The sequence below is a fragment of the Nothobranchius furzeri genome, chromosome 18 (assembly GCF_043380555.1).
Source record: "Nothobranchius furzeri strain GRZ-AD chromosome 18, NfurGRZ-RIMD1, whole genome shotgun sequence".
Classification (NCBI taxonomy): domain Eukaryota; kingdom Metazoa; phylum Chordata; class Actinopteri; order Cyprinodontiformes; family Nothobranchiidae; genus Nothobranchius; species Nothobranchius furzeri.
The window spans coordinates 40,702,129-40,716,196 of record NC_091758.1 but is presented as its reverse complement, the minus strand read 5'-3'; the positions used below and the strand labels follow the sequence as shown (position 1 = coordinate 40,716,196).

The 14,068-nt window shown below is 43.2% G+C and overlaps 1 protein-coding gene across 5 annotated transcripts in view; it reads left to right on the top strand.

Moving 5' to 3' along the window:
- Positions 1-14,068, top strand: part of LOC107396103 (zinc finger MYM-type protein 4) — a 23,725-nt gene extending 9,657 nt beyond the window's left edge. For 3 of the 5 annotated variants that reach the window (XM_054730158.2, XM_054730157.2, XM_054730159.2), the window contains 17 exons: positions 35-185; positions 1,797-1,951; positions 2,413-2,584; positions 2,668-2,781; positions 3,860-3,903; positions 4,010-4,148; positions 8,481-8,617; positions 8,698-8,815; positions 8,912-9,109; positions 9,184-9,260; positions 9,437-9,566; positions 9,645-9,796; positions 9,881-9,995; positions 11,114-11,368; positions 11,444-11,555; positions 11,645-11,713; positions 11,920-14,068. In XM_054730158.2, coding sequence (XP_054586133.2) covers positions 35-185; positions 1,797-1,951; positions 2,413-2,584; positions 2,668-2,781; positions 3,860-3,903; positions 4,010-4,148; positions 8,481-8,617; positions 8,698-8,815; positions 8,912-9,109; positions 9,184-9,260; positions 9,437-9,566; positions 9,645-9,796; positions 9,881-9,995; positions 11,114-11,368; positions 11,444-11,555; positions 11,645-11,713; positions 11,920-12,052 — 2,271 coding nt within the window. In that variant the 3' untranslated portion in view covers positions 12,053-14,068. Of the gene's footprint in view, positions 1-34; positions 186-1,796; positions 1,952-2,412; positions 2,585-2,667; positions 2,782-3,859; positions 3,904-4,009; positions 4,149-5,966; positions 7,674-8,480; positions 8,618-8,697; positions 8,816-8,911; positions 9,110-9,183; positions 9,261-9,436; positions 9,567-9,644; positions 9,797-9,880; positions 9,996-11,113; positions 11,369-11,443; positions 11,556-11,644; positions 11,714-11,919 lie in introns of those variants that run through there. The other 2 variants (XM_054730161.2, XM_054730160.2) reach the window with 2 other exon arrangements.

The window sequence follows — 14,068 nt, the reverse complement described above, 5'->3', positions numbered from 1 at the left end:
CACTCATCTAACCGATGCATCTGTTCATCCACAGGGCCGCATCTCCGTGTTCTGCTGCAAGACGTGTTCTGATCAGTATAAAACCCAGAAGAACATCGTAGCCCCGTGTGAGTCCTGCAAACAGGAGAAAGTGATTTATGAGAACTTCAACTACAACCAACAGGACCTGTTCTTCTGCAGCGAAAGTAAGTTTAAGGAATTTGTGACGCAGTCAATCACAGCTGCGTGATCACTTTAAGATCATATTGGTTTCTTTTTGTTGGTTAATTACATTTAAAAAATCATATGTTTAAATAATATATCGTGAATTTATTGGTTTCTAGTCCCAGATAGTGATAAAAACATTTCAAATGTGAGTCGAACTAAAGCTCGGGTCTTAGGAGGTTAAAACTGCAGAAATCTAAGATTTTAGACCTTTAGTTGCCATTTTTGTTCATGCTTTATTATCGGTGTTCACTTCACAGTTGTATAATATAGCTGAATAAATATCTTCAGAAATAAATACTCTAATCCCTGATTGCTTTTGTCTTTGAAACAAAAGTTTTTAAGGCAGAGGCTCCCTGATTAGGGAAAGTCAAAAATATCTAGAGATCACATTTTAAAGGGATTTTACGGCGTTTTGAATTTTTATGCTCGCGATTGCCCCCTCAGGCCAAAAGCATAACGGCAGCTTCAATAGTAGGCTCGTGCACGAGGCGCGCATGCTGTTCGTGCACACTCCTTAACGAAAATTACAGCTGAGACAGTCCCGTTTGTGGGTGGCCCGGAGGACAGAGGACAGGAGAACACGCAGCTAATTAATTAAATAATTTGGTTCTGTACCTTTCTCTTCAGCACAACCGACAAAGGTTTATGATGGGTCAGTCCTCCTGCATGCTCAGATCATTCCCTTCCCTTGCTTGAAAAATTGTTCCAAAATGAAAGTTGAACCCACATCTTTATTATCTGTGAATTCAGTGCCGTTCGGCGAGTCTCAAATAAAAATTTGGGCATCTTACTGTAAAAAAATATACCATTAATGTAAAAAAGAATCCAGACTCAAACCCAGGTCTTCTGCACAAGAGCCCGACATCTTACAAGGTGAGCTACACTCTAGTAACATTCACAGTATCTGTAACATTTATATCCTTGATGACAGCTGAAACAACGTCCAAAGAACGGTTCGGAGTGAAAATGGCTATTTTGTTGCTAATTTGCAGGAAATATCTAGAAGAAAGTTCTACAGAAAGTAGCTAAGGGTCCTCAGAAATGTAGCTAGCTTTGTCACTAGGCGTTAGGAACAGCGACAAAGTGGCACTGCCTCTCTCTCTGCTGCTAAAGCTACGGATAGCAAATGCTACGGGCGATGCCTGAGCGTGAACGCGCATGAAGCAGCCTGCTCGACCCGAGCATCTCTCTTTTTCTGTGATTTTACAGAAAAACAGGCAATCACAGTAAAAATGCCAGGGCTCATTCTACAGGACCAGGGCATTGCAGGAGAATGTATGAAGAAGACATTTATTATTTCTATACATGTTTTGACTGTCAAACTTCCATAATATCCCTTTAAGTGGACACTGTTTCAGTTGGTTGAAATCTGATGAAAATATTTTCCAGTGCTCTAATGTGGAATCATATGGATGTCCCATCTCAGAGGGTGGATTATAAGTAAAAATATTAGAGGAGCATATTTGTCGTGTACGATACACCGCCGGTGTGTTTTGCCCTTCTTCTGCTATCTGTATTATGTCGCCTGCTGTGACAGATCTAAAAATGCTCTGATCGGTTTGTAATTGATGCATTTGTTTTCTCTCCAGACTGTAAGCTGCTCTTTAAAGGTGATCATCAGTGGCGTCCGTGCACCTACTGCTCAGCCGTTGGAGACAAGATGGTCCTCAGCCACTATGGAGGCAAGACCGAGGAGTTCTGCAGACCCCACTGCATGTCCCAGTTCACTGTGCTTTACTACGGGGTGAGCACACACACACACACACACACACACACACACACACACACACACACACACACACACACTAGGGGCTGCATGACTTAATTTTTTTTAAAGTCGACAGTCAAGTAATGAAAATCAAGTCGACTGACTAGTCGTTGATGTCGTCATACACCTGAAGCGGCGCGGCGCGGGGGGGGGTTGGTTGGTTGGTTAAAACAAAGTTAAACATATCTTCTAACAACGGTAGTTTCTGCATCTATACTGCTCCGTTTCAGCCCCCCCCCCCCCCCCCCCCCACTAGCTAGGATCATATTAATATGAAGTAGTAAAGGACTGAGTACACATCCTAGAGGAACACCTTTGTTGTGTTTTAGTTTCACTCATAGCTGCTAACTGTGTGTTATTTTTTTTAGTAATGGGTTGATTTTATAACTTGCTCTGAATACTAGATGATCTGGTTTCTTGACCTCTGGGCGTTTCAGATGGGGCGGTGCGACGGCTGCAGGAAACAGGGCTACATGATGGAGAAGCTGCAGTGTTTGGGTTCAGTCCGAAACTTCTGCAACATGTCCTGCCTGCTTCAGTACTGCTACATTCACTTTGAGATGAGCCAACACACCAGCAGTAATGGCACCGTTCCACAAATGCCATCTGGTAATTTATTTTATTTATTACAAATAAAATAATAAATACAACGGGCTTAATTTACAAATCCAGATTGTTTACTGTCCATCCAGCTCCGGCACAGCCTCACCTCTCCTCGAAGATGAATCCCGTCGTTGGCGATGTTGTGTCCTTGGCCAACGGTTCTGCTGCTCAGCCCAGCGTGTCGGCGGACACTTCCCTCTCCGGTCAGTTGTTTTGCACGGCGAGCCTTTTGGGTTTGCTCCCTACGTTTCATCTTTAGTTGCCATTTTCTACATGCGAGCGGGTTTCTACGCAAAGCAAAAAGGGACAAAAACAAAAAGCGCGCTCAGAACTTTTGGCCTTTTGTGAAGCTTCTGCTGTGGTTTGTGTTGTTTTTGTTCTATTATTTTGTGTTCATGTTGTTTTATTTGTATTCTGTATTAATGCCGTGCTTAAAGTTGTGTTTCTGGCATGTTTCCGTTTCCCTGTGTTTTTTTTTTTTTTCTTTAAGTGTTTTTGAGAATTTTTTTCTAATATATTTTGGTAAAAGTTTTATTCTATAAAATGTTTCTGTAGGCTTTACTTACCCCAAAATTCCACCATCTCCGCTCCCGCTTTCCGCTGCTGCTCGCTTCCGAACTCAAATTATACAGTACCCGCTCTGCAACGGCTCCGTCCCGGTGCGGAGACCTGAGGTGCGCAAACAAGCATGCGCGTGATTTTCGAGATCTTGCGATACAGTCCGAGCAATAAACGCGGAAGTTAGATCCAAACACCCGTTGTGTGGGAGAAGCATCGAAATGAACTGTTCAATCTGCCCATCATGTGTGTTGAGAGATCAGCAGTGTTTGGATCAACAAAGGGTGACTACTTTGATAGTAGAAACTGTATTTATGGCTTATCAAACGCTTTTTGTTTATCGATTTATTGTGAAATAACGGGAGTTGTGCTTGCTCCCTTTCCTGTTGGGCGGTTGTGATTCCTGTCCATTGACTGCGTAGGTGCTCCGGCGTCCGGCAAAAATAGAATCGATCCTATTTTTGCCAGATGGCGGAACGGCGGGCGGCGCACTGCGCCGCACGGCTGCAGTAGTGGAACAGCTCTGATTGACTACAACGTGACCGATTTTGCTGCGGAGTTCGTGCCGGAGCGGAGATAGGGGGATTTTGGGGTTAATATTGTGAAACCTTGTTTCGATGTGGACATTTTTCTTGTGGTTTGGATCATTTTTGAGTGAGTTGAATCAGCTGTTGGTGGTACATGTTATTTTTTACTCTATTTATGCTTTTATTTTATATGTAGGAGCTCTACCAGCTTCCAGCGTTGATGGAAAGAACCTGGATCATGTGCGTACCTGTACTTTTTGCGCATCTGGTTAGAGAAGCGATGGTCTCTAACGTTTTAATGACTCTGAATCTGTCTGGTGTTCTTTGTTATTCGGTTCTGACCCAGGCCAGTACCCAGACCGATGCCATGCGTGTTCCTGCGCCCCGTCGCAGACAGATGAAGAACAAGTCAGTTCTGTGCCGACCCTTCACCCTGGACCAGGAGAGCACATGCCAGCTGCTGACAGCGGCGTCTGAATCAGAAGGTAAACAAGAATCAGTCCGACATCTTTCAGTGCCGACAGGCTCTGCAGATTTAACTTCCAGTGCTTATGGTTTCTGCAGCTTCAGGTCAGCTTAAACTTTTAACCCACAGGAATCTTTAAAGCCCCTTTCAGGCGTTAAATCTGATGGCACCTGAGCATGAGCTTCATTTAAACTTTTCCAGCAGCGGTCTGATTGTTTTAGATCATTTTTTTCTATTTAAAGAGCAAGTCACCCCCAAATAAACTATTTTTTTTCTGATAAACTGTATAAACGTGTGTCTAATCGTGCTGCAGACACGTGTCGTCAATAGTTTAACACTTTAGTGCATTTTAGTTCAAATTTAAATTTTCTGCCTAAAACTGTCAGTGTTGTGCCGTCGTCAGGTAAAAACTCTGCACTGCATTTGAATTTAAATCTGCCATCGCTATTGGCTAAGAGGTACCCTAGAGCGTTAGCTGGTACCATATGATGTCACAGTGTCGTTGTGAGCCTGTGTGTGTGTGTGTATTTGTTAGCGGCTCCGCCCTCTCGGTCTGCTAGGCAACAGCATTTGTTGCGTTTTTCAAACAGGAAGAGGGAGTGGAGTAATACTCTGGTAGGGGGTGACTTACTCTTTAACTCATCAGAAGTCTGAACAGCAGCTTGTTGACGTGGTTTCTGGTCGTTGGTTTAGAAGAGTCGGACTCAACTAAACTGGTTTGATAGTCCGACTCTAAAAAGAGTTGCAGAGATTTCTCCTTTATGTTTAAAAAGCACGTTCACACGAAGCGATGAGGTGCACCAGCGCCACATCTGAGTTTTCACAATTAATCTAATAAATTCATGTCTGAAATGGGCTTTAAAGGCAAGTGATCATTTGTTTAGTAGACGTTTGATACTAATCTGCACAAAAGGTTAAAGGACGGAACATAAAATGTCTTATTTTAATGCCAGGATGTTTCAGAAATCTAAAAAAAATGCATTAAAGTGGATTTTAATGTGTGTTTTTGTGTAAAAGTTCTAAAACATTTCCCAATTATCACCAAATATTCAGAATTATTATAAATCACCTGCTGGCTTCCTGATCAACCTGCTATAAAGGATTGATAAGCTAACGGCTATTCTGATAGCAGTTTGTTGCTTTAGTCTGAACATGGCTCCAAACCCTCAGATTACACAGGAAGATGCAGATGTTGGTTCTTACTTTTTAGATGTTATTTCTGCAGACACACTTAAGAAATCCCTGCATGTTGATGCTGAGGGTTGAACCTGCAAAAAACCATAAAATCATTACTTATTCATACCGACCGTTAGCTTATCTGTCACGAAATTCGTAAACCGTCTCTGGAAAGGAATTGTTTCTAACTTTGACACAGAAACACATTTCAAAGGGGTAAAAAATATCTTATTAAGGGAATCTTTTGTGTTTTTTAAAGTGAGTTTCTGTATTCAGTCACTTGCAGCAGACAAACATCAGTGATCTTAGTTTGGACGATCAAGCAGATTGATGTTAGGCTAACAGCTAATCAGGTCTAACCACTAAAATATCTTCATAAAGTTAGAATAAACGGTGCTTTGGCATGACTTCATGGGAATTTCTCTCCATTTTACCAAACTGAGATCACCCAGACTGTTATCTCCTGCAGGTTAGATGCTGACTGACCATAAATACTCAAATTACTTTAAAAATATATATATTCCTTTTTAAAAACTTAATTTTAGCTGTAAAGTTGCTAAATAATGTAGATGTGCTCCTGAAATTCATGATTCCTTCAGTATTTCTTTCACCATTTTAATAATTTGTTGCTCACAACTAGTTGTTTCAACAATTGCACCAGCTCTGCTAGATAGCTCTCTGCACTCCACTGGCGTGCCAGCACGGCTAACCGGGCGCCATTTCCTGGGAAGGAGGGAGAACAGCTCCGACTGCATGGTGTGTTCACGGCACAAGGTGAAGAAGAGGAGGAGGGTGGTGGAGGGAGAGGAGGCAGTAGGAAAGAAGCAGAGGATGGAGGAGGACGGTCGAGAGAGGATGGAGGAGGATGGTCGAGAGGGGATGGAGGAGGACGGTCGAGAGGGGATGAAGGAGGACGGTCGAGAGATGATGGAGGAGGACGGTCGAGAGGGGATGAAGGAGGACGGTCGAGAGAAGATGGAGGAGGACGGTCGAGAGATGATGAAGGAGGACGGTCGAGAGGGGATGAAGGAGGACGGTCGAGAGGGGATGAAGGAGGACGGTCGAGAGGGGATGAAGGAGGACGGTCGAGAGGGGATGAAGGAGGACGGTCGAGAGGGGATGAAGGAGGACGGTCGAGAGAAGATGGAGGAGGATGGTCGAGAGATGATGGAGGAGGACGGTCGAGAGATGATGGAGGAGGACGGTCGAGAGGGGATGAAGGAGGACGGTCGAGAGATGATGGAGGAGGACGGTCGAGAGGGGATGAAGGAGGACGGTCGAGAGGGGATGAAGGAGGACGGTCGAGAGAAGAAAATAGAGGAAGTTTCAAAGAGAAAGGAGGATGACGATCCAGGGAGCCAAAAGGAGGACAATCCAGAGGGGATAAAGGACAATCCTGAGGGTCAAAAGGGAAATGAACTGGAAAGGATAAAAGAGGACGATCCGGAGAGAGAAAGGGAGGACATTCCTGAGAGGCTAAAGGAGAACGAGGAGCAGGACAACCTGGAGAGGAAAAATGAGTCTGATCCAGAGAGCAAGAGGGAGGATGAAGAGGATGGAATGAGTTCGTCCAGTGAGGAAAAAACGGATGAGGAGGATTCTGAAATTAGTAGAACAGGAAGTGAGACATCCTATTACTGTAAGACGTGTCCAGAAGAGCCCAGCCTCTGTCCTGTGCCGTGCTTTGAGCTCTACCACACGCAGCTCGTCTACAGAACCGCTCCTGAGCTGGAAGCACAAGGTGAGCCCCCTGAAAAACACCCATTCACACGTCAATGTCAGATTTTCTCGTGACGTTTTAGTCCAGGTAACGTTGCTGTCTGCATGATCTGCACAAATATTTACTGACTTCTTTCGAGGGTTGAGTTTGTCACCCGGTTCTTCTCTCCACAGCTTCCTGATCTGCAGTTCCCAGAAGCCGTCTTCCTCCACGAGCTCTGATTTAGTCCCCACTTGTTCATCCAACACTACTCCACCTGCAAACGGAAGCTTCTGACGCTTTTTGTTTTTGGCAAAAACTCATTTTTAATATTTAAGATCTCCTCTGCAGGAACGGTTCACACGTCTGACGTGTTTTTCGGTTGTTTGTCTCAAACAGACACGGTTGAAACCTTTCGTCTCCAACTCTGGGTGTGCTGCATCATCTAAATAAAATATTACCTCAAGAATAAATGTGAGAATGCATCAAACTCGTCTCATCAAATAAAAGAAATGCTTCCTTTTTCTTTGGTTTTTCACCCTTTTTACAACAGAGAACTTCCCAGAGTAGACACATCACTACATGGTAGATTAGGACGTTATAGTGGACATTTTAATCCAGCAGACGTCTAGTGGGTTATAAATGCACATCTTTATCGGCGGGTTTAAATGAGACAGCCAGACACAAACTCATCTTCAGGACTCGATTCACCTGAAACCTGCAGCTATTTAGATAACGGAGCATCTGCATTCATGTTGATGTTTCTAATGTTTGAACTTCGCTTCAGTGTTTGATATAAACGTGTACAAATCACAAAAACGTGATGTTCCACGTTTCGCTTTGGGTTAAATACGAGGGAGGAACTGAATATTTTATTTTTATTTGCTTCCTGATTTTTTCTTTTGTTTTTTATTAAGTTTATTGACTTGTTAATGAAAATAAAAGTATGTCAATAAAGTTCGTTTGAGAAAAAAGATTTTGAATCTTTTCTTTTTCACAGTTATATAAAAAAAATGCTGAATAATGACTTCATGTTTTATCACCGTACAGAAAACTCAAGAGGTGAGGGATTATAATCTGAGTCACAGATAATGGCTCATTCAGGATTTATTAGGCATAAAGCACTCAGAATCCGGAAGTTTTACTGATGCTGCCACCTGCTGGCTGGATGATGATACTGCAGCCATAAAATAATAGAAACTCAATTAAAATGTATTAAAAATAACTTATTTCACACAGCTGGTTAATTTAGTTTCTTCCAAATTATTTACATATTTAAATATATTGAAGGACAATTTTAGTTTCATAAGAATTCACATTTTTACAATAAAATTGTAGTTTTTTCAGTCATACTTGTTATTGCCACTTTAGTTCTTAATATTCTTGGGTTATTCAAATAAATTTTTATTTTCTACAAAATTTTCTTCAATTTCTAAAAGAAAAAAAAACTTTTTTCTCATTTTGTTTTCATTTCAGCCACACCTAGAGAGAAGGAGAAGGACAGTGTGAAGATGGTTATGGTTCCAGTACCGGTACCGGTACCAGTCTTTGTCCCGGTGCCTGTGAACATCTACCCCCAGCACACGCCTGTTGCCTTGGTGATACCGATGCCTGTATGTCCCCTTACTGTGTTCTCGCATTGCATCATTGTTGGAGTCGAGTCGCTGCAGCAGGATATTTTCTGATTTTCCAGGTTCCGGTGCCGATTGTTGCGTCACCAAAGGACAAGGACACGAAAGACGCAGAGGTCCAGTTTGAGATGCTTCCTGAAGAGGAAACAAAACGGGAAATCGTGGACGTTTCCAGCTCAGGTGAAAGTTTGAAAAAAAAATTCCCTTTTTTCCAGATTCTTGTGTGTTTATGGTCCTTTGGTGTTTTTCTTTGGGTGGATTTCTGTCCTGCTTCAGACCAGAGATGTTCTTCTGAAGTCATCCAGAAGGACGAGGAGGCTCCTGGAGCAGCTGACCCTCCTCAGCCTGAGTTTTCAGAGACGTTGGATTTGCAGCCTGGGATCAGTAAAACAGCAGAGCATCCTCCTGCCTGCTGCACTAAGGATCAGCCTCCATCCTCCCCTCTGATGGACCTGGAAGCAGACATCCCACCTGGTCAGAAGCTCGTTAACTCGTGTTTTATGTGTGTAACTAGACAGAAAAAATGACAGTTGTTGATGTTTTTGCAGAATCTGTGAATCGGAAGGTCCCTGTTCAGCAGCGAGGAGTGAAGAGACCCAGAGATTGTTCCTACAGTCGTAAACGGGTACCAGACATCCCAGATGGATCCATCTAACCTCAGATTCATCTCATCTTCCAACATTTAGAAACATTCAGCCATGTTCTCATTTGACACTTTTGTGTTTTTCACATTTATAGTTTATCAGGTTTGATTACGAGGACGCAGCAGGCTAAAGACATCTCGGTTGTCTGTTTCTGCAGGGTCGAAGACGGACCGGTCCAGCAGGACGCGGCGCTTTAGTAGCTCCAGCCACGCCCAAACTGAACCACCTGTACGGGGTCAAAGCCTGGAGGAGCTGGGTCCAGCAGCGCAACAAGGACCCACAAGAATGTGAGCTTTGAACTTTCTTTTTTTCCGCTGAATCCACTCGGCTTTCGGTCTTTATTTTCCATCGTTTCCCTTCTGCAGCCGGTAGAGTGGATGTTAAAGACGACATCCTTCAGTGCAACTCAGCTGAACTCAGCTTTGCTCTTTCTGACTTCATCCGAGAAGTTCGAAGGCCAAACGGAGACGCCTACAGTCCCGACAGCATCTTCTACCTCTGCTTGGGGATACAGCAGGTGCACACGCCTTCTCCGCTCAGCTTCATGGTGACGTTTCTGTTTCTCGCTGAGTAACGACCTGGTTGTGTTCTCTGTAAACAGTACCTGTTTGAGCAGGGTCGCATAGAGAACATCTTCACAGACGAGCTGTACAGCCCGTTTACCAGCGAGATCAGTGGGATTCTGCGGCCCTGGAGACCCAAACTGCTGCCGAGTGGTACCGACAATCGCCAACTTCACTGAAATCAAACACCAGCTTGTCCGACAGTATTTTCATTCAACAGGCTGCTTATAATTAGATTTAACTTCTACTTCAAATGTAAAAATTACAGCTTTAATGTTACAGTTAGATTTAAAAGATGAAATAAAAGGTTAAGAATCTAATCTAAACTTAGAGTAAAAATTAAATATTTAGAATCCAAATCTAAATATGTGACTTTAATTTATAAAATTTTATTTTTAAAGTTAATATTTAGAGTCAAGACTGCATGCATTAGGTTGAATATAAATATTTCGAATCAAGTCTAAAAATCTAAATTTGATTTAAATATTTGGAGTAAAATTTAAATATTTTAATTGAGAATAGATATTTAGAATCATGTCTGTTTTTTATTTCATACAAATAATTATGTGGATTATTATTATTATTACACTGTGTCATAGCTCATTATTTTAAATATTTTATGAGTTTTATTTTTATCTGGTATGTCCTTTATTCTGTCTTATTTATTGAGTTTTTATCTATGTTTTAATATTTGGTCATTTTTGCCTGTGACCAGTGGTGGTGACGCGCTTTATAAAAGAAATATTTAGAAAAAGACTGAATAAAAAAAGTTCTTATTAAATTTTGAGGAATAAGTTTTTATTTAGAACAAAATCTAAATATCTTGTGTTTATAATGAATATTTTAACCAAGTTTAATGTAAATATTTAGAATAAAATCAACATATCTTATAGTTCGAATCGATTCTAATTATCTTAAGCTCAACAAAATATTTAGAATGAAATCTAAATATGTAAAGTTACATCTAAATGTTGAGATTTCAGTGTAAATGTGGCTTTTTTAACCAAATATTTAGCACAGATTCAAATTTGGACTGCTGTAAAATGGAAGTTGCCTACAAGAACACGAGTGAGGCGAAGAGATCTCCTGACGAAGGTCTCAGAATGTTTTTGATGGAAGGATTTTAGGAGTGAAACCACCTCAGGAACATAAACATAAATGATCCACGCTCCGACCCAACTCCAAAGGGACTGTGAGATGTTAGATAGGAGATCTCTTCGCCCTGCTCTTGCAGCATTTAGACAAACTGTCCTCCTCTCACTCGCCTCCAGGTGGCGTTGTTCCCTCCCGTGTGGTGGAGTCCTACCTGTGGGAGTGTAAGCAGCTGGGAGCATACTCGCCCATCGTGCTTCTCAACACGCTGCTCTTCTTCTTCACCAAAACGTTCCACCTAACCACCGTGACCCAACACCAGCGCCTGTCCTTCTCCAGCCTCACTCTGAGGTCCAAACCCTGCAGCCGAGCTGGAAAAGTCACCTCCCTCGTGTACCGGGGAGGCACGGCCACATCCGGATCAGAACCGACAGGTGATTCACGATTCCCCACCCAGGTTTGTGTGCAGGGGATTTTTAACGGCTGAGGAATCTTTGTTTTGTCCCCAGAGCGGTTTAGGAAACGTCCAGCGGAGAACGTTGGAGAACTGGAGTTGTTGGAAAAAGCGTCCAACCCTCTGCAGTGTCCGGTCCGACTCTACGAGTTCTACCTGTCCAGATGGTGAGACGCCTCCCAGAGACACGCTGACACAAATGACGGCGTTTCAGAAGACGAGCAATCACCTCGTTTTGTTGTTTTTACTCAAACAGCCCAGAAGCTGTGAAGAAACGGGCCGACGCCTTTTACCTCCAACCAGAGAGGCGCGTCCAGACGGAAAGGTCAGAGGTCACCTGACCTTCTTTACACCAGACCAAACTGATGGGGAATTTATTTTTTATACAAGCAACAAATAACTGAGCCTCGTTACAACTTTAGATTTAGAGAAAATGTAAAGCTTTGCAGGTGTGAAGATTCTGTTTCTAACGTCCTGCAGAAACTTGGTGACTGTGGAGGAAACGTGATGTTTTATTTCTGACCCCCACAGCCCCCACTGGTACAGCCGCCAACCGCTGGACGCCAACACGCTACAGAGCATGCTCACACGGATCCTGGCCGTCAGGGAGGTCCAGCAGGAAGCAGAACGGTGCCGGCGCTCGGCTGCAGCTGATGGGGAGTGAACGGCAGACGGACTCTTTGGTGTGAGATTATCGGGTTTAGTGAGCTCGTCGTCTCTTTACAGAACGCACAGCACGTTTAATAACCTCTGACTTCATCAGGCAAGGAGACCAAATGTTAAAAGGAACCTGGTCTTCTTTCACTCCACGTTCCATTTGTGAAAGTTTTATTCCAAGTGTGCACTCAAGGTCACAGGTTATTTCACTACACTGAAAATATTTGGGTTTGAAAACCAGAAATCATCGTTTCAGCTGAAATCTGCAGGTAATCAGAGACGAATCTGTCAAAAACAACGGGAAAAGGCGGGTTTTAATGTGAAATTCTTTTTTTTTTATTCTTTCAGCAGCAGAATGTAAACGGATACCTTGTGCTCCACTTCAGCTCACATGTTCAACAGATACTACTAGTAACAGGTTAATAATAATAATAAATAATAATGCATTGAACTTATATAGCGCTTTTCTACACACCCAAAGACGCTTTCACACACACATTCACACACTGCTAGTGATGGTAAGCTACTTGTAGCCACAGCCGCCCTGGGGAGGTCTGACAGAGGTGAGGCTGCCATTTGGCGCCGTCGGCCCCTCTGACCACCACTAGCAAAGGCAAGTTGGGTGAAGTGTCTTGCCCAAGGACACAACCGCAGGATACCCCTGGCGGGAGCTGGAATCGAACCCATGACCCTCCGATCATGAGGCAACCCGCTCTACCACCTGAGCTACTGCTGCCCCAATGAGGTTGGACCTCATTTCACCTTCAGAACCACCTTAATTCTTGTCTTGGATCCAACAAGGTGTCCCTCAGAGGCTCTGCTCCGTCCTGATGTGTCACCTCCCAAAGGTTCTGGACTGGACTGAGATCTGGTGACTGAAGGCCGCTGGAGTCCAGTGAGCTCATGGTCATGTTCTAGAAACCAGTTGGAGACGATCTGATCTTTGTGACATGTTGCATGATCCTGCAGTCAGGAAATGGGTTAGGGTTATGGAGCTGAACTTCAGACTCGTCACACTAGGAAAGGTTTTCCAGTCTCTTCTGGTGGTCCTGTGGGAATTGTAGCCTCAGGTTCCTGTTCTTGGGTGACAGGAGACATCTGGTGTGATCTTCTGCTACTGGAGTCCATCTGGAGCAGCTGGTGAGCTTCTGCAGACCTGGGTATGAACCAGAACTGCTGAATCCAGACAGGTAGTGCGCTCCCTCGGGAGCACTCGCAGTTCTCCTGGACCTCTCCAGGTGAATCGCAACAAATATGAACGTCTGCTGATGTGGTCGGGTTGCAGGTTTACCGGTTTGGTTTCAAAAATCTTCCAACAAGTCCGGAGATAAAAGCTGATCAGATCTAAATATTTTCAGTGTAAAAATAAAGTTTGTTTTATTCGGAACTCGTGTTTTTTAATCTGATGCTGGTATTCCGGGATGGAAGCTCCCTCCAGGAAACACTTGGTTTGTAAAATAAAGGTACAAATTAAATCACCCAGTTTACATAAAAACAGACTTTATTACCAGACGTGTCAGAAAACGGGTGAAACTCAGTGCCTCTTGTGTTTTTTTTATATTATAGTGACTTTATTCCCTGTAGGTTCATTTCTGCCAAGAGAGAAGTTTCTCTGCTGATCGGCTAAATCTTCATGCCGTTATCGTTTATTCCCGTTTTCAGGCAGCTGGTTGAAGCTGAGCAGCAGGCAACAAACACAAGGAAAGCTTTAACCACCTTAAACTTCCTTCTATGGTAACAAAGAGTGAACGGGTCTTTAAACTGTGGTCTTTGTTTGTTGCCTCCACACTCCAGATGAGTGTTTTTAAGGCATTGACCGATTCCAAAAACGTCACACGTAAAATAAATATTGCTGAATATTCTCGCTGCTGAAGGGAGCCACTTCAACGATTGGAGAGAAAAAAAAAGGCCGAAAGATGATTGGTGACGCGTTTCATGCAGGAAAAAATGATTTGCTGTTAAGAATCAAAAGAAACTGATGGACATGAAGTCAAAACAGAATAAAAAGCACAATAAAAGTAAA